Source organism: Pseudopodoces humilis, chromosome 2 (genome assembly GCF_049639895.1).
Source record: "Pseudopodoces humilis isolate 2021_Gansu_Grassland_sample_001 chromosome 2, ASM4963989v1, whole genome shotgun sequence".
In the NCBI taxonomy this organism is placed as follows: domain Eukaryota; kingdom Metazoa; phylum Chordata; class Aves; order Passeriformes; family Paridae; genus Pseudopodoces; species Pseudopodoces humilis.
Window position 1 is genome coordinate 38,923,753 of NC_142201.1, and position 23,918 is coordinate 38,947,670.

The 23,918-nt window shown below is 39.9% G+C and overlaps 1 protein-coding gene across 6 annotated transcripts in view; it reads left to right on the forward strand.

The window, feature by feature from the left end:
• Window positions 1-3,563: 3,563 nt before the first annotated feature.
• Window positions 3,564-23,918, forward strand: part of DOCK9 (dedicator of cytokinesis 9) — a 110,382-nt gene continuing 90,027 nt past the window's right edge. For 3 of the 6 annotated variants that reach the window (XM_005516459.3, XM_088051586.1, XM_088051587.1), the window contains exon 1: window positions 21,225-21,401. In XM_005516459.3, coding sequence (XP_005516516.1) covers window positions 21,240-21,401 — 162 coding nt within the window. In that variant the 5' untranslated portion in view covers window positions 21,225-21,239. Of the gene's footprint in view, window positions 3,732-21,224; window positions 21,402-23,918 lie in introns of those variants that run through there. The other 3 variants (XM_088051588.1, XM_088051590.1, XM_088051585.1) reach the window with 2 other exon arrangements.

The following is a 23,918-nucleotide window of genomic DNA, read 5'->3' on the forward strand; positions in this document are numbered from 1 at the left end:
GAATATACCATAGTGCCATCATAGAAATTCATAATTATACAGTGACCTTTGCCAGGAAAAATACTAATCCCATTAAGCAACAGGCCTAAATTTCAGTAAATCATGTTGGTATTAGAAACTCAATAATTCTTTAAATCCTTACTTTTGACTTTCATGATTTTGCCAAAGGTTCTTGTCATGTTATTTTAGCTCCAAACCCCCTTTGCTTTACACTCCTAATGGACACCAAATCAGTTTCTCTTCTTCATCTCTGGAAAAAATACAGGTCAATTATTACTGTGAATGATATAGAATCCCATAAAATTCTGTGCCATGACTTAGTTGGTCTTGAAAGTTTAAATGTTTTAACCTTTACTGGTTGCTATTTACCGTCCTTACTAAGTACTGACTGAATAAAACATTTGCAATTACATTCATGAAGTATTACTGCATTATCCAGGTTTCTATTAAAAATAAATGCTTTTATGCATTGGCATTGCTACTGAAAGTTGGGTATTTCAAAGTAGCAGGGAAACCGTGCCATTGTCTAGATATTTTTCTTCCTTGATCCCGATGTTTTAAAAAGTTTATTCCCCTTGCCCTTTAGACAATGATCCAAGATTTTTCATTCCTATATTTAGCTACTATGACTCATTCTCATTATTTCACAATTGAAATTTACCATTTCTACTTATCAGCTTCCGTATTTTTCTTTCTGTTTTATACACAGAATTGTCACTTTCTTTTTCTTTCTTTAACTGAATGTGTTTAGCTCAAAAGAAACTCTGATGACTGTCATAACCTCATTTTTGGGGTATCCTGTATGGTTTTCTTAAGTGAACTATCATTTACCTATTTTTCCTACATATCTATACCTATATTGGTGTCATTCAGAGTTTTTTCAGACTTGGGACACTTTCTCTTTACCAGGAAAATTCATAATATACATGATAACTATTTATAGATAACAAACATAGTTAAATTATCCCATTTTACATTCAAGCAATGGTTAAAATCTCTAGATTAGACTATTTTGTATGTTGGTCAGAATTGACAGAATTTAAAGTACTTGAGAGCTCTGAAAATAACAAATTATTTAATTTTAGAAAATAATCATCTATTATTTATATAAAATCTAGGGCATGTTTACTTGTGGAGGTTTGAAATCTAGACATATCCTACAGACTGAGATACAAAAATTAAAAAGATGATCATAAGATAGCTCAATCTAGCTAAATGTTTATATAGCTGCTCATCCAGTTCTGTATTCAGATAATCTCTCTCATTAGTATGCAATTTTCTGATTTATCAGCCTAAACATTGACTCATAAACACACCAGGTCTTGGACTTGTGAAAACAGAAACTCTAGTGACCTTTACTGAGCCTGGCAAGCCACACTCTGCACATTACATCTTTCTTAAGGTACAGTTTGAACACTCAAGTTGTGACAGACATCCTACTAAAAAATCTCAGCTTGTGCACTTGAATAAATGAGGCTTTGATGCTGGTCTGAACTGTATCTGTAGGAAAGATCCTTCAAGGACAAAAACTCTGTGTAAGATACAAATTTGAGCATTTGAACATTTTTTATCCCCTGTCTTTCTGAAGGAATTACCTCAATTACTTGGAATCTTATTAGTTACAGATGTATCTGTGAAGCAGCCAAAAAAGTAGGCCCTTTATCCAGCAGGCATTTTTTGAGTATGTATCCTCATACACAAACACTTTGTGCTATTCCTTTTCCACCTGAAAGCCCCCTTACCCCTTGTCCACAGCACTCAGTCCCCTCCCTCCATCAGTGGTAAGCTGTACACTCAGTGTAGAGAAGTGTTAGTTTATATAAAAAGGTGCTTAAGAAGATAAAGGTGCACAAGCTCTAATGCTCTCAAATGCTCCAGGCATTTAAACGTGTCTAATGCCTGCATACCTTCCAGCAGTGCTGCTAGCCAGGCTCTCAGCGGGAATTCATGGTAATTAAGCATGCTAGAGGCATCCACACTTTAACAGAATCAAATTCTTAGGGTTGGAAAGGACTTCTGGAGGTCATCTAATCCAACCCCCCTGCCAAGGCAGGGTCATCTGGAGCAGGTGACCTCCCTCGGCACCCTATTCCAGTGGTCTGCCACCCTCGATGGAAAGAAGTGCTCCCTCATCTTGATGTGGAAATTCTTGTATTTATGGCCATTGCTCATCATCCTGTAACTGGGCACCACTGAAATGTCTGGCACTATCCTTTTGACACCTGTCTTTGAGACATTTATATGCCTTGATGAGATCCCCTAGCAGTTTTCTCCTCTCTAGACTAAACAGGCCAAGCTCCTTCATTTTCCCCTCCTAAGAATGCTCCAGAGACCTCATCACCTTTGTGGCCCTTACTTAAATAAGGACACATGTGCAACTTCACCTACAAATAGATACTATTTGTGAGGGCAAAAAAGTACAAAGAAAAGCCTCAGAGAAACAGCTGTGTGGACCAGCAGCACACACGCTCATACCACACTGTGGGTGCTGCAGCTCCAGCACCCATTTCCCAAGGTTTTGGACTCTTTCACTTATACAGCTCCATGTGCATGTACACGCGTGTCTACAGGTACAGAATCAGGTAATGGATGAGGCTGGAAGGGACCACAGTGGGACATTTGGTTCAACCTCCCTGCTCAAGCAGGGTCATCCAAGAGCACATGGCACAGGATTGTGTCCAGGTGGTTCTTGAATATCTCCAGTGATCGAGAATCCTCAATCTCTCTGAGCAACCTTTTCCAGGGTTCAGTCACACACACAGTAAAGAAGTTCTTCCTTGTGTTCAGGTGGAACTTCCTGTGCATCAGTCTCTCTGCCCGTTGCCTCTTGTCCTGTTGCCCAGCACCACCGAGCTCCATCCTCTTGGCACCCTCCCTTCAATACTGGTAGACGCTAATGAGGTCCTGTCTCAGTCTTCTCGAGGCTGAGCAGGCCCAGCTCCCTCAGCCGTTTCTCATAGGAGAGATGCTCCAGTCCCTCATCATCTTTGTTCCCCGCCGCTGGACCCGCTCCAGGACTCTCTTGCACTGCACTGGAGACAGCACTCCAGATGCAGCTTCACCAGGGCTGAGTAGCGGGGCAGGATGACTCCCTGCCCCGTGCAGGTACGACCAGAAGCAGAAGCAGCAGCACCAGCAGCGGCGGCGGCCGGGGCACACCGCGGGCAGGCACAGCCCGGCCGAGGGACCGCGACGGAGCCGCCGCCACTCCCGCCGGGGCGGGGCCCTCGCCAGGCGGCAACTTCCGGCTGGGCCGGCCCCGCCCCGCCGCGGCCCCGGCCCCGCGCCGGGCCAATGAGGGCGCGGAGCCGCAGCCGGGCAGGTAACCCAGCGGCCAATCAGAACGGCGCTGCGGGAACAGGTGGGCTCGGCGAGGCCCCGCCCCCCGCCTCGCTGGCGGCCGCGCCAATCGGGGCAGGGAGGGGAGCAGGGAAGGAGGGAGGGAGGCAGGAGGGGAGGGAGGGGCTGCCCGCGGCACCCGGCGGCGGGGCTGCGCTCCCTGCCCGCCCCTCGACGGCCACCCCCGGCTGTCCGGCTGTCCGTCCGTGCGACGGCCGCGCCGGGAGGGCTGCGTCGGCCCCGCGCCGAGGGAGTGAGGGAGCGCGGAGGCAGCAGCCATGGCACTCGTGGCTCCGGAGACTCGGAAGTTCACGCGGGCGCTGAGCAAGCCCGGCACGGCGGCCGAGCTGCGGCAGAGCGTCTCCGAGGTGGTGCGCCGCTCCGTCCTCCTGGTGAGTCCGGCGGCGGGCCCGGCCGGGCTCCGGCCCGGGGCCTCGCGGGGCTGCGGCGGTGGCCCCCGAGGAGGAGACGGGCCCTTTGATCCCTCCGGGCTGTCACGGCGGCGGGCTTTGATCCCTCGCGGGCATGCGGCTCCTTGGCTGCCCCGGCGGCTGCTGCGGCGGGCCGAGGTGCGATGCAGCCGCAGGCGGGGCGGGCGCTCCCGGGCGCGGGGGGAGCGCGGCCGCCGTGGGATGCGGGCACGGCCGGGAGCTCCCGCCCGAGCCCCGCAAACTTCACCTGTGGAGCGAGCGGCTGGCGCCCGGCCTGACGGGACCGAGAAGCTTTCGCGTGTGTCGGAACAGCGGTGCGAAAGCGATTTTTCGTCTTGCTGCTCTTTGCTCTCTTTGCAACTAAGATGCAGTTTTTTGTTGTGTCGTGCGGAATGGAAGATAAGCGCTGGCAAGTGTAGCGGGAGTGTTTTAATGTGTTGCTTATCCCGACTGTCCCGTACCGTGCTAGCACATGGTTGCTGCTCTCTCCAGTGCACAGTTCGGAGCGTTCATTTAATTTGAATTGCTGAAAGTAAATTTGTGTAAAAAGTTGTTTAAACCAGGTTTTTTAGTCTAGAGAAGGCTGAGAGGGGATCACATCCGTACGTATAAGTATCTCAAAGGTGTCAAGAGGATGGTGCCAAACTCTTTTCAGTGGTGCCCAGTAAAATGACAAGGAGCAATGGCCATAAACAGAAGAATTTCCACCCCAAAACGAGGAACAACTTCTTTCCATTGAGGATGGCAGACCACAGGAACAGGCTTCCCAGGGAGGTCATGCAGTTTCCCTCTCTGGAGACATTTGAAACCCACCTGTATGTGTTCCTGTGCAACCTGCTCCAGGTGACCCTGCCTTGGCAGGGGGTTTGGACTAGATGATCTCCAGAAGTCCTTTCCAACCCTAACAGTTCTGTGATTCTGTTAAATACTGTTTTGAGGCAGCAGGTGATGACATCTTAAACATCCTCAGTAAGACTTTTCAGGGTTTCTCTCCTGGGACTCTTATTCATGGTATGCATTTGTTTTCTCTGTGGTTTTGTTATCTCCAAGGGGAATGTTTCAGTAAGCATTTAACTATGTGTAAGTGAAGAAGTTTTGGTTCTGGGATTCCTGATACTGGAAGCTGATCTGTCCTTTGTTCTTTGCTCTTGCTGATGCTAAGTGTGGTCTTGTACTTTTTTTTTTTAAACCTCCTGTTTTGACAGTGTCTGGTCATAGCTGTGTGCTGTGAGAGTAAAAAATGCTGTAGCTGTGATTGAAAGACAAATACCTTTCTTTTAAAAAACAATGGCTCTAAACTTAAATTGCTCTTTACTTATCTATGGGTCACAGAATTTATAAAATACCTAATATGCAGAGTTTGGAGTCTACCTGGATACTGACAGCTTTCCACAAGGTGCTAGCACATATACATGGAGTGAACATCCAAATATGTTAATGCTTCTCCAGGGATCAATGCTTATCGAGAACTGTGGAAGAAGAGTATATGTATTTTAAAATATTATTTGTTTTGAGGGAGCACAAAGGAGATTTTGGTATTTTCATGACATAAATGTTTATTTTGTAGTAGTCTGCAGCCCTGCCATTGCCTCCTCTGCCTTTAGAAGGTTTTTCCTTCATTCACTTATGACTAGTGTCAATGAGTTGGAAAGTATTTGTGTGCATTAATTCAGGTTGACCAAATACATTATAGGGTGATAGGCACTAATATCCCAGGTGTTTATATGCTGTCACAACAACATATTCTGCAGAATTTTATGGAGATTAAAGAAGTGATGGTGCGAAGTGTTGTACTGGCTTGGTTTTATTCTGGATAAGGTCTTAATCAGCATTTTTAGAAAGCAAAAGGAGTGACTTACAATTCATGGTGACTTAATATTCATGTCAGGTGTTTGATCCTTTTATGTTAGCTTGATGCATGAAGCTGAATCCCCATCTCTCTCACATACAGTCTTATGCTGAAGTTCACCTTCCTATTTCAGCTGTATTTTGCCCTGGTTGCTATGTCTCTCTTACTATAAGTGCTGTTAATTTTATCACTGAACTCCAATGTTCTTGTGCAGACACTGTTTAAATAATGGAATAAAAGGCTAGTAATTGCAGGCTTACATATACATTTTCTTCTCCCACTTAATATACTGTAACTCTTTTTGTTGAATACTGATGTTTGGAATGAAACAGTACTTTTTTTATAGGAGAAATTTAGGTGGGATAGTGCCGCTTTTTTGCTGTAAAAGACTTAAAAAAAATACTTGCATCTGTAAGTTTGACAGGTTGACCTGTTTCTTATCTGTTGCAGTTTCTGGGCTTTGTTATCTGAAAAAATCTCTTAGGCCAACCTGGTGAAAATACGAGTCTTACCAGTGTTATAGTAGTTGTGGAGTACCCTGGTCAGGCGTGGGACTTTAAAGTAAAGAAGACCCACTTTCCTTCCAAAGCTGTCTCTCAAAGCTCTTTGATATAGCACTTTGCCAGGATTTTTCCAGCTGAGTTGTCAACAAATTGTCTTGCTTAAAACATAGTTCAGCATTGGTAACTAAAGGGATCTTACTGTCATCACTTGCTCATGAGGAAGTGCTGAAGATTTCCAGTATTGAAAAACTGCTGAAGCTGTTTGCCATTGACTAGACTTGCTGTGTAGAATCTGAAGGTAGGAAAGAATTAATTCAAACTAGTAGTTCATGGCGGGTGATCTGTCCAGATCTTTACAACCAGCTATTGCTTTGGACTGTATATCTCTTCGTCAGAATATACTGAGCAGTGATGCAAATCATCCAGTTATTACTTGCAGTAGCAGATAAATGTGAACTGAACTACAAATATCTCTGGGCTTGTGTAGATTCTATAATTTGCTATTGTGGCTACTATTTAACAGTTCCATCCATTTTTACAATCAACAGAGTATGGCTAGGTTAAAAAGGGAAAAGAAAAGCTTTGCCTGTCTTTAAGTGAGGTATATTAGGTCACATTACTAAAATATGCTTATTTTTTTCCATTTTATTAATGGCCTTGAGATTATATTGATGAAAGAGAACTGAAACCAGCACGTTAGTAGGATAGTGTGGTATATCTTAAAGTTTCAGATTGCTCTTCACTGGATCTAAAAGTCAGAGACTTTCAGCCTGCTGACAGACTAAATAATGTGACTGTGTAGTAAAAAAATATGAAACAGATGCAGTTTGCCAAGCTAGTTTTCATCACAGAATGAAGCAAGCTCTCTTGTCAGCATTTGACATCTCATACATTCTCTCTGTTAGATGTAGTTTGCTGAACCAACAAGTACAGTTTGGTTGGCTGAAATTAAATCTTGTTATTTAGCAATCAGCTTTTCACTATGTTGTAAGGCACAAAATTTATTTCTTAATTATTTAGATTCAGTTTTTACTATTTTCTGCTTGACGGTAGCATCCTTGCTGAATATCCTCTTGTGCATTGTTGATGTTGTTTTGACTTCAGACTTGTCATGTGACTTAATTTGATGCCTCTGGCCACCCAAATACATTTATGTCTGAGAGGGAAGATTATGGGGTTGACAAGTGTGTCTCTTAAACCAGCAATCTTGCCAAGAGCAGTTTTCAATGCAGTTTTAGTATTATGCATAATTGAAAGAGATGTCTTTAAGTGATGATGAGTTACTGAAAGCATGCTGCTTACAGATCAGTGTCTTGTTCAATAGTATGTTAATGATAACTCATCTTAGTGACAAAATTACATTAGGGTTATTTATAATAATATACCTATATTAGAGCTGACATTTAAGGATAATAAGCAATTAAGATAATGTTTGGCATATGAAATTTGATCTGCCTTTGTCTAGCTGTCAATAAAATTCCTCTGAATGTGCAGGTAATGAAAATGTTTAAATATGCCACATAATGCAGAAAAAGTTGTTTCCCCCCGTGTCAAAATTAGTATTGCACAGAAGAAACTTGTGATATGGCAAAATAGGATGAAATCTGAGAGATTCCCAAATTGCTCTATACACTTCTTCTTTTTGATTTGGATATGTAGACTAGATTTTGATTATCTAAGACTAGAACTGTATCTTAAGACAGTCTAACTTCACATACCCGATGGAGCTCTTGAGTTCTAAAACTCTTCCAGAAATTCAGCTTTTCAGATATGGTAGAAATTCAGTGCATCACAAAGGCAATGTTTGGATCTCCTACTGAGTCTTTGCTCTCAAATTCACTGGTTTTCCTTCTTTTCTTTATAAGAAAACTTACATCGTCTTTGTCCTTCCAATCCTGATCTCTGCCTCCTGTGAATCTCAACTCCATAAGAAAAGCTGGAGAGGTGCATTCTATGCTGTATTATTGCCAAGTTTTTAATACAGCTTTTCTCCAAAAATGCTGGGAGGATTATGTAGTATTTATTTTGGGTTGGCATTTTCCTTTCTGATTCCTGTATCATTTCACATGCCTTGTGCACAAAGGGCTTGTGTGCTTCTCTCCACAGCAGCTCTTCATATGTGATGAACAGAGTATTTGGATCCTCATTAAATGCCAGATTTCAGTTGTAGTGTGTCTAGAAGAGAGAGCTGATGGCTTCCTTTAGGAAAGTGAGAATTCAAAAGTGGTATGTTATGCTAAAGGGATGAGGGAGGACTGGGATCTTTTAGAGTTGATGGGTACAGAAAAGCTGGAAACGTTGATCAAGCTTGAGCTTTCTGTACATGGAATGTGAAATTGTATACATAAAGAATTTGGAAGCAGCAAATTGTTATGAATGGATGAGTGAAAGCAGGCAGATGAGAAATGACACTCAAGATTTTAAAGGAAAAATTGTTGCCGGTAATGAACATCACCATAACATATTTCATCTTGTAAGAATGTGCTAAAAAGGGTGATGCTAATTCAGTCACTCTGAACTGCTGAACTTCCTTTACTTGGGGGAAAAAGCTTATTACTTGACCCTAAGAAGTTAGTTTATGGTATGTACTGCTTAACTTTTGTAAAGGAAATAAGAATTCTCAGAGAACAAGATCTTTTTAATAAAGGTGCTAATTTTTTTTTTTTTTGTAAAGTGCAATATATAAACTTTTTTGATTGGATACAAGATAGTAGTAGAAAACTTATTTCTGGAAAGTCTGATACTGCAAAGAAGACTTTTTGGGTATGATAGACATTTCTCTGGTTGTAAAGATTCAGAGGCTGAACTACAGTACTAAAGTTTGTATTAAGAAATGCCATTAAAATTATTTGAATTTTAAAGTTCTTGCTCAGGTAGGCAATTTGAGAGACAATATACAGGACAGTTGAGTTTCTGTGTGAACAGGTAGATGTTTAACCTTTCAACAGCATGAAATCATTCTTGTAAGTTGCAATATCTTTATTATTATCTGGAATTTTTTTTTTCCTGCTAGACAAGCACAGTTACATTTAAGATAGAAGAATAAGTTCTTTATAAGTAGTTGTTTCTAATACAGCAAATGTCAGATGCTGATTAGGGTTTTCAGTCTTACGCAACTTGGGATACCACAGCATACCTTATCTTTCCTCTCTTCCTCCTACTCATGCCCTTTAATCCTCAATCAGGATGTTTCTATCTCAATGGAAGTAGAGCTCATTACACCTACATTTAAACATGGGACTTTCACAACTGTGAAATTATTACTTTGATTTTTAAAAAATATTATTCATATTATTAATATTTTTATTATTTTAAGATCTTGCGCAATAAACTTAAGAGCATATATCTCACTTAAAGTCATTGGTTATGCTCCATTATGCTTCAATGCAAATGCTTCAAAAAGGTCTGCTGCCACTCATCTTGAAAATGGGATCCTTAGTGTAAACTGTTTTTTCTGTTGCATGGGTGTGAATGCTCAAGTAACTTTTAAGCCTGTGTGATCTTTGGGCTCTCTTGTGAGTGGTGTGTGCCTGACATTAGATGACCATCAGAGATATGTATGTATATGCAATATCAACAATTTGTGAACTTGTCGATTTCACCAGATATTTGTATTTTTGAGGAAACTTTGAGAGTCTGCCAAATTCATGTGGGTCTGCTCTAAAAATGATGAGAGGTTATTTGTAAGTTGTTGGAGCAAATAAGGGGAGTTCCATTGTCAGGACAGCAAGAAGCTTGATTGTGGCCTCTTGAGAAATATATAGCCTATATTGCTTTTATTTAAGAATTTTTGTAATTGTTAGAGGTGTTTTGATGCCACTGGTTCTTTATGGAGATAAAAGGTGTAATAACGTCTGTGTTGGTGTCCACGAAACTCTCATTTAGACATGAAGTTTCTTAAGGTTGGCTGAAGAACTTACTAATGCAATGACTATAAGAAATAATATGTATTAAAATAATATATATATAAAACTTCTTACTATATATCTAAAACTCCTTAGCTAGTGTTTATTTTTCGTTTTGAAATTGAACAGTCTCAAGTACTTCATTGGACTTGGGTGCTCCATCATTTTTACGAGAGTAAAGACAAATCCATTTTCCTTTGCCCCTCCTTTGATTGTCTGTGTCCATGAAAAGCATCAATTATGAAAGGCAGAAAAGTTGCACAAGTAGTCCATGAATTACACAATGCTTTTCTCACTGAAGTATTTTTGAGATAACTTATTTCTAAGGATGAGAAGATAATCCAGTAATTTTGGTCATGTAGCTTATTCGAGACCTTAATTTAGAAGATAAATAGATTTGTGAAAGGCGGCTTACACACTCCCATTGTGACCAGTTGGAAGAAAGAGCAGCTTTGCTGTAGACACATTAAGAAAATAAAAAGTCTTGCTCTGATTGCAAAGAGTCAGGGATGGGATTCTTTATTCATGTAAGGATGGATTGCTGCATCTGTTAGAACAGTTTGTCATCTCCTCATCTGCACCCAATGAATCAGATATAAGAGGAGGAGTGGCAAATCCAGGCACTGTCTTCTTCATTCTCCTGCTGTGTCCAGAGATTCCTGGCAGTTCAAGAGAGGGGAAAAAATGAGGAAGAAGAAACCAAAAGCTTTTGTTAAAAAGTCTGAATCTGGCACCTCAGGCTGGTGAAACCTACCACTCCATTTTGTGACTAGGGCTCCGTGTACAGCAGTGTTACCTTGGGCCTAGTGGTGAATATCCAGAATGAAAAAAAAGGCAGCAGGAAAGATCTCTCCAAGGGATGGGATGTGAAGGAGTGCCATGGTCTGTCACACAGTCCCAGGCTGCCTACGCCTGGAAGGGACCTTTGGAGGTCATTTGGTGCAACATTCTGCCTCAAAGCAGCATAACCTAGAGCCAGTTGCCAAGGTTGTGTCTAGAAGCTTTTGAGTATCTCCAAGGATGGAGACTCCACAAACTCTCTGGGCAGCCTGTACCAGTGACAAACAGTTCCCTGATGTTCAGAGGTAACTCTTTGTGTTCCAGGTCGTGCTTGTTGCTTCCAGCCCTGTCACTGTCACTGGGCATCACTGAGCAGAGCCTGGCTCTGTCCTCTTTGCACCCTCCCTGCAGGTATTTATATACACTGATGGGATCCCCCTGAGCCTTCTCTAGGCTGAACAGTGCCAGCTCTGATTGTCCTCATGGGAGGGCTGCTCCAGTTCCTTAATCATCTTTATGGCCCATTGTTCTGCTCTCTCCAGTACATCCATGGCTCAAGCAGTTGGTGTCAATGTTAATGGGAGCCTTTTCAGGAATTCTAGTTCTAAACTTCTGGGTCCAGGCCAAGTTTTGTTTTTTTCTGAATAGAAAGGCCCCTGCCACTAGAGAAGCAGCTAGAGTTTTATTTCAGCTCAGTAGCTGATGAAGAGGATGCCAGGTAGCTTTAGAACAAAATGTGTAATTCAACCCCTGCAATTGTGTAAAAAGAACAAACAACAAACCAAAAAACAAAAAACATGAAAGTTCTGGATCATTTTTCCATCTGGAGACTGGGAGGAGGAAGAAATAAGTCAGCTGAGGGTGCACATTGCCTAAAAAACCAGATTGACAGTATTTGTGTGGAAAGGTTAAATGCAAAGCAGACCTTGTTTTGTGCTATATTCTCAGTAACGATAGGTCAGAAGGAAAGTGTCAGCTTTATAATTCTGGGTAAATCAAGGAAACATGATTTAGACTGGCTTTTTTTCTCCTAACTGTATTTATAGTACTCATGGAAAATTTCTTCTAGTAACAATTCTAGGAAAGAATCCTGGGAAATAAAAAAATGTAGGACACCGAATCTACATAAGTAGTCACTTCAAAATAATACCTTACTCTTCTAAAGTTTTCAGTTTAAAGTTTTCAGGGAAGAATGAATAGTGTTAGTCTTTGCAAGTCAAAATCAAATAGTCCCTTCTGAAATTTCTTCTGCTAAGAAACATATTTGTCCATACAGCAGAAATATCAAGTGACCTCACATAAAATTAGCTAAGCTACCTAAATATGCTTTAAAACACAAATTTTCCCCAAACCCAAAGAAAACAAGAGAAACAATGCCAAACCACCTAAAATGAAAAAAAACCAAGGAAGGTGAACACATAAATGTAGTCACAACAAACCTGAGAAGGAGTAATGCTGATCCATACCTGCTGGAGTTCAGAGAAGCCTGTAACATAGACCCATCAGTGTAAATAAATAATCCTTAGCTGCTGCTTTGTGCACTTTTGGATGCTTTTTAATACTGAGGTGGCGTAGCTATTGACTTAAAAAGAAGTGGCACGTTGACAGATACTGATCTGGGTTTGGAAATTTAAGGCATAGATGAAACTGTTTTTAGTACTTCCAAGTACTCTGTGCATGAGGAGGAGTTGCTTGTTGAATTCAGAGATAAGACAGGACCTTATATTTTGACTACTATAAAATTATTCTTCCAACAGAGTGGGAGAATTTAAATCAGAATAGATAATGCTTGCATAATTTGAAGTAGGGAAAGCATTTAAAGATCAGGTTACATCAGTGCAGGATGTAATACATTTCACTTGTTCTAACACCCAAATTGTAAAGTAGTTAGTTTCAGGAGCCTGGAATTCAAAGTGGCTGAGTTTATAGACATAAAATTTGATTTCAGCCTGCAAATCTAGAGCCTCCACTGCCTTTGGATGCTTTAGTTGACAAGGAGATATATGATCTTGCTACCTTACTGGTTACCCAGTGCCCAGCTGCCCTTCATAGGCTGAAAGGAGTGCTGAAACATACATGAATGAGAAGGCAGATGCTCCACAGAAAGAGCTGGATGTTTTCCATGGAGAGGTAAATGTCACTAAGATAGTTCTTGTTCTCATTTTAACACGTTTGTCAAGAAGTCAAGTCAGATGGAAATGCCATGGACGTCAACATACAGAAAAGAGGCTTGAGTTTTAAGGTGATGGAAGGGTTGTCATCCATTTTCCAATTTGATCACATTGACAATACGATTTCACACTCTATTCTTTAATGTTGCATAGTAGTCTTTATATCCCTTGGTTTCAGAAGAAGTCCTGTTTTTCACCAGGGTGCTGATTCTGACAGAGAATCTGCTTGCCCTTTGCTTGATGCCTTTCTGGGCTTGTTTGTAGCCATGTTGGTAAGAGACTGCAGCCAGGCAATAGAATGATACAGAACTGAAGCTTTGTGAGAATAAGATAGGAAGTGTTTTCACCTAGCCCGTGTCTCATTTTTCCCAGTACAGTGATGTTGTCAAGTGGTATTTCAGATGTCTTTCTGCCATATTTGCACCCTCTTGGACTGGCACTTACATGTGAAGTGTCATGTTATCTGATTTGGTAGGTGGTTTATGTGAAAATTGTAGTGGTGTGTTTGTCTTTAAGGGATGTTCAATGAGGCCACATTCTCACTGTTTGCTAGTCCAAAATGGGTTTTAAATCCATGTTGGTCCTCAAACGTCAGTGCGTTTAAAAAGAGCATTCAGGTTAATGAATAGATGACACACATCATAATTATTTGAAGGATGCTATTCTAGTTTCCTTCAGAAATTGTCTTGGGATTCTTGCTTGTCAGGCTTGTTATCACTTTGGACTCACTTGCTTGGTATTGTATATGGCTTAATACAGTTGTTATATTAATTTCTTCCTAGCCGGAGCATACAACATGATCCAATAGGTTTTTCCTCACATTAAATATGAGGTTCCTAATAGGAAAGAAAAATCAAATAATCCTGCTGTATACAGACTTGCTGATAAAGTTCAAGGGACAATACATCCAGCATAATATTTTTTGGCAGCAAATCATCTCCTGTAGGGGAAGTTGGAACTTGTTCCTGGCAGAGTTTGGAACAAAGGAAAGGAGAAAGACCTGAACCTGAATGACCTTCTTAGACAAATTAAAAGTAAAAAAAGGATGTCTGAGCCTGAAGTTTCTGCTGCTCTTACCTGAATACAGAAAGCTTGCTAAAAAACTGGATTTTAATTTTTTTACCTAATCTGCTGTACTGTTGTCCATTATTTATTCCATCATGGTTTCATCAGTGTTTCTAAAATAATATCCTATAATTACCAACTTGGTTTGTAGCTCTCTAATGGTAATAATACTTTTCTGTTATGGTTATTGTATCAGTTACTTAAAATCCCAGAATAGTCACTTCAGCTTCAGAAAGCTGAAAGTTATGTGACCACTAGATGGAGTCCAGTGAGCATATTTCAGTATCAGAAATCCTGTGTTATGGATTACAGTGTTAAAAGGGGTAGATGTTTTTGTGTCTCATGCTTAGCAATAAATGCTTAATTATTAAATTTAGATTGGCTTGGACAACTTCCCACAGTTCTTTGGGTTGTTCTTGATATGTCTGTCCTCAATGTTGAGTTAAGTTTGAACATAAGGCACAGAACTGGCAGATCCTATTGCTCATCTGTGATCAAAGTGTATTGTTACTCATGTAAGAATAAGGACCTGAGAGAAGACTGAGCTTTCTGCAGCTCTCAAACATGAAGCCTAAAACTACTAGCTAAGATATTTAGAATTTTGCAACTAGCAGGGTTCTAAATCTGTGAGCATCTCTTCATCAGCACCTATGTGGTACCTGTCATACATGTATGTAAGATTTGAAATAGCATTTCTTAGATTGCTTCCTTTATGCCTCTTCACTTCTCTAAGTATATAAAAGGCCTAATAGACACAAAAAATACCTTGTCTAGGTAGGACAGACTAAATCTTGCTCCAGTTTTCATAATAATTTCCTTTTACTTTTGATGTGATCTTTGACATTTGTGACATCTTGTATACACATATATATGTGTGTATGTACATATATATACACACATATATATACATGTGTGTGTGTATATATATATATATATAATGATAAACTGCCTCTGGTCTTCAGCCTGGTGCTTTACTCAGTATTTCTTATGTCATGTTAGCTTTTTGTTTCTGTTGGATGAAAATCTCTTCTTAAGGTCTTGCTGAGTACATAGATGCTCAGTCAAAATTATTTGGAATTTAACCATGCTGTTCTCAAGACTGCCTCTGGAGTAACTATACTGGCTTTCTTCTGAAGGATGGAATTCTATTGGAGCTTTTATCTTTCTCTGTTTCAGTGGTTAGTGTGTGGCTATTCAGTGTGTCACCACAAAATCATGGAAATGCACTGGCTGAATTGCAGATCTCTGGAAGTCACCTAGTGCAATCCCCTGCTCAAAACAGATCTGGTTAGAGCAAGTTGCTCAGAGACTGACAGTCTGGTTTTAATATCCAAAGATGGAAATACTTTAACTCCAGCAGCTGTCAGTCTTCATGGTTAAAAAAAAGAAGTAAATAAATCCTTTTATGCAAGTGGAGTATTCTGTGTCAGTTTCCTCCTATTCTGTGACTGTATCTTCAAGAATAGTCTGGCTCTTCTCTCTAGCTTCCCATTAGCTATTGCAACAGCAATAAGCTTTCCTTTTAGCCCTCACTTAAGGCTGAACTATACAAGATCTCTTAGATTTTTCTCATATGATACACCATGATGGCTCTCCATTAGACTCAGTCCAATATGTCAATATCTTTCTTGTACAGAGAAGCCTGTTCAGCATGTTCAACTTGCTGTTCAGCAGGATGTCATCCTTATCCACTCATCCAGACCACAGCAAGCTAATTGGTGTACAAGGATGCTCTGGGAGACTGTCAGAAGCATTCTTTTCCTAACAGTATTCAGTGTCCAATGCTGTCTCCTAGTCCACAGCACCAACCATCACATCACAGAAGACAAACAGGCATAATTCGTCCTTGGCAAATCTGTGTGGTCTACTTGGAACTGATATACATCTCTTATTCTTTTTATGTCAAGAAATTGCTTCCAGAAGGGTTTGCATCATTCCTAGAGATTGGAGTGAATCTGACCAGCTTCTAGTTTTCCATATTTTCCTTACCATTTCAAAGAGCAAATATGAAGGTTACTAAAGATAATCCATACTCAAACACATCCTCTGCACTAGTTTTGACTAATCAAGTGCTTAAGAATTTTAAGAATTTAAAAATAAAACTCACTGTTGTGACCACAAAGAAACTTTCAGCATAGTTTCTTCTTTCTCAAGAACTTTAAGAATTACTTCTTGAAGAGAATTACCTGGTAAAACCCTTCTATGAAATCTGCATGCAGAAACAGATTTTTCAAAAGGAACCAGCATCTGAACTTTCTAGTCCTCTATGAACACTTCTATTAAGTATGAAGTGTTTTATATACACTTCTTTTTACTCTTGCAGGGCTATTGGATCTTCAGTTGTTTTCTGCAGCACAGCTTTTTCAGGCAGAAGTGAGTATGTTGCCTTTGAAATACTGTCATTGTCTGAAGGCACTCCAAAAATGCCAAGTGATGTTGGTTTTCACCTCTGGACTGAGGAGGCTTTAGGGCCCCATCTCTAGTGTTCTAAGTCAATATGCAGGCAGCTGCCAGATGAGAAGTAGTGCTCCACCTACAAAAATACTGTCATGTTTTGTGAAAAGCAGAATTCAGGCAGGATGTGTTGAGTTCTCTAAGGAACCAGACATTCAGTCATGTCAAGATGACATTAGTTTGGGCATTTTAAATGTCATGGACAACTTGGTAGGTTAAAATACAAGTACCTGCTTCTAATGTTTCAAGAGATTAAGGATATTTTTGTGGCTCTTATGCTAGGGCTTAGGTGCTTGAATCCTCCCTGAAGTATGTTCTGTTGCAGATACCTTTATGAAGTGTTTTCCTTTAGTAGTGGCTTTTCTGAAGCCACTATGAGGCATGTTCTGTAGTAACCCATTCAATTAGAAGGTCTCCCTAGTTTGACCTCTATCCTCTTAACTCGTCAGGTTCTGTCTAGAAGTCTCTAAGTTCTCATTTTGATACTGAGAATTTTATGAGTTGAAGATTTTGTATCAACCCAAGCTGATTCCCTAACCTTCGTATGTGCTAGGCATTATCAAAGGGAAACTTGTAAACATTGTTTAGAACTGTCTGATTGCTAACATACATTTAATTTCTACCCCTGTCATTATGTTTTCTTGGAACTCATTTGGTTGTCAAAGGATTGCTTCATGTGTTGATTTGAAATCCTCCAGTTTCCAAATGCCAAGTGATTTTTGGTAATTTACTGTAGTCAGAGGAGTGGTTAGGCCCTTAAAGCAATTTAGGTTTTTTGGAAGGAAACTAGAACTTCTTTATTACTTTTCCAAAAGAACATGTCACAAAAATACATGTTTCTGAACAATCTGGAGGTAACACAGCTAATAAATTTTCTTGTCCTCATGGTGCAGTCAGTACAGATTGAATATAGCAGGGAGGAGCTTGTTGTTCCCCATACAAATGAGTGGTTTGGCTTAGGGGTGTAATATTTGCGACGTATCCTAACACAAATAGCTCATAAGTCTGCTTTCTGGTGTAGACCCTTTTTAATAAACCAAGAGAAGACAGGCACCGGTGTTGTGTCCTCCCTATAGCCTTATATTCCTCCCCTCTACTCTCTACCTTATGGGAAAAGACCTTTCCATAACCCAGCCTCAGCTAAAGGCAGTTTGCAATGGGTAGTTTGCTGCTCATATGTATAATCTGGGCTTGTTCATATATTGATTTGTTCTGCTTTGGTATTTTTACTATTGGATTAAGACTTTTACCTACCTTGGGCTGTCTTTTAGCTCTCTGCAGTGGGCAAAGTGCTGTCAGACCTTTGTAACAATTTTTCTGGCCTCCCATTTGTCTTGATTCCAGCCAGGACAGGGTTAATATTTGCAGTAACCAGGAGAGAGCATGGTTCTTCTCTACCACCTTGTATCATTTTCTGGGGTCAGGGAAAGGGGTCTCTTGCAGTGGGGGTAGTGTTATGGTGGTTCTGGTATTTACCAGGGGTGAGCAATTGTGTGAATTGTTCACCTCTTTCTTGTATACTTCTTATTAGTATTGCTGCTGTTACTGTGTTTTCTTATTTAATTGCTGTTTCCAGTAAATTGTTTCTATCTCAGCCTGTGATCTTTACCTTTTATGCCTCCAGTTTTCTTCTCCAGCCACGCACATCGTGGAAGAGCAGGGGCCAGTGAACGAGGAGTGCATGGTTTGGAGTGTTTCAGTGGGACATTAAATTGGGGAATACCTCTACTGAACCATGACACCATTTCACTTTGTGATACTGAAGTGAATAATACTGCATTGTACTGCACTGCTGCCTGGATGGTCACTGTTTGTGCAATGTGGCTGTTCATTACAATTCAAGGAATCTCCTTAATGAAGCTGGAAACTTCCACTTTGCACCAAATTAATAAAAAGACTGCTCCGTGTGGTTTCTTCCCACTCCTCATGTCCCCATAATTATTTCCCTTTCAAGCTGTATTTGGAATCACAGAATCAGAGAATAAGCTGAGTTGAATGGGACACAAGAATCATCAAGTGTGACTCCTGGCCCTGCAAAGGACCATGTACCTGAGAGCATTGTCCAATCACTTCTTGAACTCTGTCAGGCTGGTGCTGTGACCCCTTCCTTGGGGAGCCTGTTCCCGTGCCCAGACACCCTCTGGGTGAAGAACCTTTTTCTAATAGCCAACCTAAACCTCCCCTGACACAACTTCAGACCATTCTTTCAGCCCTGTCATTGGTCACCAGAGAGAAGAGATCAGTGTCTGCCCCTCCCCTTCCCCTCATGAGGAAGGTGTAGACTGATAAAGATGACTTTCATAGTGGTGTTACCATCATGTTGATGCATGTCAGTTTCAGTTGCTGTTTTTAAAATACTTTAGAAACGTGATGCTAAATTTATTCAAAATGTAGTTGCAATTAAATTTTCTCATAATTGGTTTTGAATTAGAACACCTCCCAGGGTCATTTCCAACCTGAGTTACACTATGGTGTTTGTCTTTTGAAATTAAATTTTTTTGTCTTCTTGTTTCTCCGTAACCTACCTAGCGTTTTACAAGTAAGGTAATTTTCTAGACACTTGGAAGAGCTGTCTAGTGCATGATAAGTTTTTGTTAACTGACCTGTTTTTCTCATACTCTCTTAAGGCGTAAGCTACTTTTTTTTTTTTTTTTTCCCTAGAGACATTTGCTATTATGAAGTCTTTGAAATTGCATGGAAAACCCTCTAAATAGTGCTTCCTTGTAATGATCTCTTAACTTTTGATACCATGTTTATAACCTGAACTTTGTCAGGTCTCTGTAATCCTACATTTCAAATGGGAATGAAGTGAGCATCTGCACTAGAAACAGTTAACTTGAATGTATTTTTGGATAATGCCTTCTGTGATAATTCCCATGACTGTTTTCCCTTGCATGTTTGCAAGGATGTCTTTATCTAGCCTTAGTGAATGGAGCACTGCATTTCCCTCACTGACCTACTTCTTCCTTTCAAAGAGGGTAGGACGGGTAGGGAGATGTTGCTGTGCAAGGTTCATGGTTATGTATGAAGGTTCTCTGTCCTTAGTAGTAGAATTTACGCTGAATTTTTTGCCATGACCTTCTTTGTTCTCCCCTTTGATAAATCTATTCATTATTAGCAGAAGTGCCTTAAAACAACTGGTATTTCTGCCACTACGAGAAATGGTCCAACTTCTGCCTTTATGAATATGGGACTGACGGGGACTACTTGGATCACTGTCAAATATTGTTGTGTTTTTTGTGTTTTTTATTGATGTGTCTGCAAGTAGCTATGCTTTATCTAGGTTAGAAATGTAGTAAGAAGCATAGTGACATGTGTTACCTAGGCAGATGTTAGGGAAAAATGCTATTAAGTCTGAAATACTTCTTGTGAACTATCATTATAACTTGCAAATATTTCCTTGAGAAGAAAATTTGCGTGGGGACAAATCTGTAGCTGACATCTTGAATCTGTTTATTCTCTCCCTCCGTGCTTTTAATTTAGCTTGTTTGAACTCCACTGTAACAATTGTGATTTTGTAAGATCACTTTTTCGTCCAGTTTTACAATTTGGTAAGTAAATAAGTAAATACACCTCAGTGCTTTCAGTTTAGAAGAAATATAAAACTTACCAGCATTCTCTGTCTAGGTGATACAGCACTCTTGTGATGTGAATTGGGACAGTTATTTTTTGCAAATTGTTTGCCTTTAAAAGTAGTTTTAAAAATTTAACATTTCTTCTCAGTGTCAGTTAAAGATGTTTATGTACTTGTGCAACAGATACTGGTGCAGTATGTGAACTAGTGTCCTGTAGTGATAAATTCAGTCAGTACAGGTGTGAGTCACTGAAACCAAGAAGTGTATGTATTTTAAATTTTGTTCTGTATTTTTGTTTTAGAGGTGGATGTTGATCTGAGGTAGATAATATTTATCTTTTTTTTTTTTCCTTTTCTTTTACTACTATTGCTTGTTTGCAATAAAGGACTAATAAATTCAGCTTTTGGCAGGTGTGAATTGACAGATCACTTTGTATGCAAGAAAGAAAGGGAAAAGTGAAGAGAGTCTTCAGCTCCCTTGTGGTTTGCCTGAACTGATAATAGCATGCTCTGACATACAGATTTGATTGAAAGAAGTATATATAGCATGCTGTTTTCTTTGCATAGCAGCAGTGATTTAAGAATTCCCCCTTCATATTTTCAGTTTTTTTATATTGCAGCTTTTTGTTTCAGACATTAAAAAGCACATATAGGTCAAGTAAAGAAGTGTTTGCCAGTACGAACTCTGTGCTAAGCATTCTGGGAGACTGCTTTCTTGCAGCAGATGAGGATTCTTTGTGGCTGGCAGCAGAAACTGCAGCAGTATCTTTGCAGTTTCCTTTCATCTTTGATTATGTTCTAAGGATCTCTGAGTATAGAAGCTCTTTCCATAACCCCTTGGAATATTTTTTCATCTCTGTGGTGGAGTACAGCACGTGCAGAAAGCCTCCTATCTTCTACAGCTGAGGTATCCTTTGCTTTTCATCGCCCTCTGATTTTTTGTCTTCAGCGGCTGGATTTTGGCAGTATTTGGCTTAAGCAAATAGGATTACATTTCAGTAGCTGATGGTTTCTAGTCGAGGAACATACTAAATGTGGGACATAATGAGGATTGTACAAAGAAATATTTCTGCAAAGCACAGGAAAATTACTCAAGTCGAGCAACAGAAGAAGACATTCTGCAAATGCAATCAGAGCTGCTAGAAATGCAAAATTCAACAGATTGGGAATGGGTTGCACGACAAGTGTGATTCTGTTTAAAGGCATTCGTACAGTTTTTGAGAGAAACTGTGGTTATATATGCAAACAGCAAGGGGAAAACAATGCCCTTGAATACACAGCATTCAGCTTGCCAGATGAAGATTCAGAAATATTGATTCATTCATTCCTGGTAAATAAAAACTTGTTTCATTAATACTTTTATCTGCTAATTGAAAGCTAAACTAAAACCAGAATAGCATGTTTATTTAATGTCTGCTATGTACAGACATGGATCTATATCTTGTCCTGATATTGTAGGATGTTAATGCATGTATGTGGCATGTTATGTATGTGTGCATGCAGCTTTAATGTTAAAGCTTAAGATTCATATTCCTTATATCATTTAGATTTGTATTGATAGCTCTGAAGAGTTTCTACTCTGTAATTGTTACAGAGGATTGTCTGCTGTTAGATCTTTCTAAACATACTCTTGGAATGTATTTGGCACTTGTACTGAGGAACAACTGATGATTATGTTTTTTGAAAAAAACTAAGGAAGGCATTGTTGAGGAAACAGTAACCCAACATTTAAGGTTTATTTTTTCCTTATGGATTTGAGTTTATTTTTTTTTCTCTGAAGCCGTTTAACTGTTCTATTTCTATGTAACTTACTGAAAGGGATACAGGAGCATTCTAGAAGAAAAAAAAAAAATCATTAAAGGGAGCAATAACTGCTTCCTGGACCTGCTTTGCTCTCAAAGGCTTTTTAGGTGTTTCCTGATGCAAAGAAACCAGGCTTTAAACTGAGACTGTGGTCTTTGTACCCCCTAGGTTAATGACGTGTTTGTGCGTCAGGTGTATTACATTTAGGCTTGAGGGGGTGGAATTGCAAGAGCTAGCTAATGTGCATGGCTTCCTTCACAACTGGGCTAGTTAAGGATTTAAATATTAATTCGAAGCAATTTGAGTTTACTTGCTAATTGCTTTGTCACTGGCTCAGTAGTTGGGATAAGAGGGGCGTGGTACACTGAAATAGCTGGACAGATTTTGAGCTTGTTAGCTTGCTGGCATATCCATGCTGTGCAACTGCAGCTATGGAAAGTCTCTGGAAATTTCATAAAGCTTTTGTTGCTTTTGTGCTATTTTTTTTTGCTGAACTGAAATTTAAGGGATTAAAAAAAAGGTATGTGGTTGCACATATGTGCAGGTCTGTGTATAGGCACGTGTGTATATGTGTGCACACATATATGTATATTTCTATATGTGGATACACACAAGCTTCTAGGAGCGAACACAGAATAATCTGAACTGTCCTCAGATGCTTAAAATAACTTACAGTATGTATCTTGCCCTTCATGATAGCATTGCATTTGCTTAATATGATTTGATATTACAAATAAAATGGCTTCCTCTGGGTATTAGAAACCTTTTTACACTGTTAGCCATTTTTAAGTTAGCCTCATACAGAATATTGTTAGATATTTGTTAAATTCGGTATAATAAATACTTTCAATAACTTCGGTAACCCATTGAATTTAAGACCTAACACCCTTACTGGCCTGGAATTCTGCATATAGTGAGGTGAGTGAATGAAGAAATACTTCTTTTTTTTTAAATGTAATATGTAATGTAACTTGTAGTATGCAATGAATCTTTTTTGTATATATTTCTTCTTTGTTTCACATGATCCTGTTCCAGCAATAATTTTTCTTTAATTTAGTCCTACAGAATTGGTACAAACTAGCAATATTAAGCACAAAATATGCTTAATCTGCCATTTATAACTGAAGTTCCACATCTGTCTCCTTGGGGGTTGGATTTTTCCCAACTCCAAAATGTCTGGATGCTTTTAAATAATGATTTTGATTTTTTTTTTTACATTTTCCTTTGGTTTTGCTAGCTTGGTTTAACTGGAAGTAGTGGATTAAGATATTTTCCTGGGATAAGTACCTGAAGGTTTGTTTGGAGGAATGTGCGGAATCAAGGGGTCAGAATTCCTGAATGAACTTCCTGTTCATTGTACTGGGCCAGTGTGGTCCATAAGAATAAAAGCCAAGGTTTTACAAGAGAGAAACAGGACTTTTTTTAAAGGTCATGCACTTGATAATCAGAGCTGGCTCTGAGTATTGCTTTCTCAGATGTTGTCTGAGGCTGGGGAGCAGTTGCTACAGACTTACCCCTGAAGAGTGGAAAGTAGAATTCTCTGAAGAATGGGAAGAAGGGGAAAGATGCTGTAATCCTGGCAACAATGACAAGTGATTTTGTGGAACTCATAGAAGTATCTAAGACTTGTATCTCTTAAATTACAAGATGTCTGTACTCCTTGCAATGAAAGCTATCTTCATAGCTTCTTTCCCTTTCCAAAGTGGTGGCTTTCTGGGGGAGAAATTTTGTTGCTTCTCACCAAGAAGCTGTACATTGAGGTGAAGGCTCCAGGAATCTTACCTCTGAAGAGAGCCTGTATGGCCAGGACCAAAAGAGTGACACCAAAACCAGTGTCACTTGCTTGTGTTGTTTTTTATTTTGGTGATTGTTGCAACAGATGCAAGTGGGTGTGTGGTTTCACCTCTTTGTCTGTGCTGTAACACATATCTGAGCTGCAATGTCTTAGCTTAGCCTATTTGGCTGTACCTCCTATCAGGTCTGTTTAGCCACTTTGGATCAAATATCTCCTGATACAGAGCTATTGTCAAAACACCAGTGGATT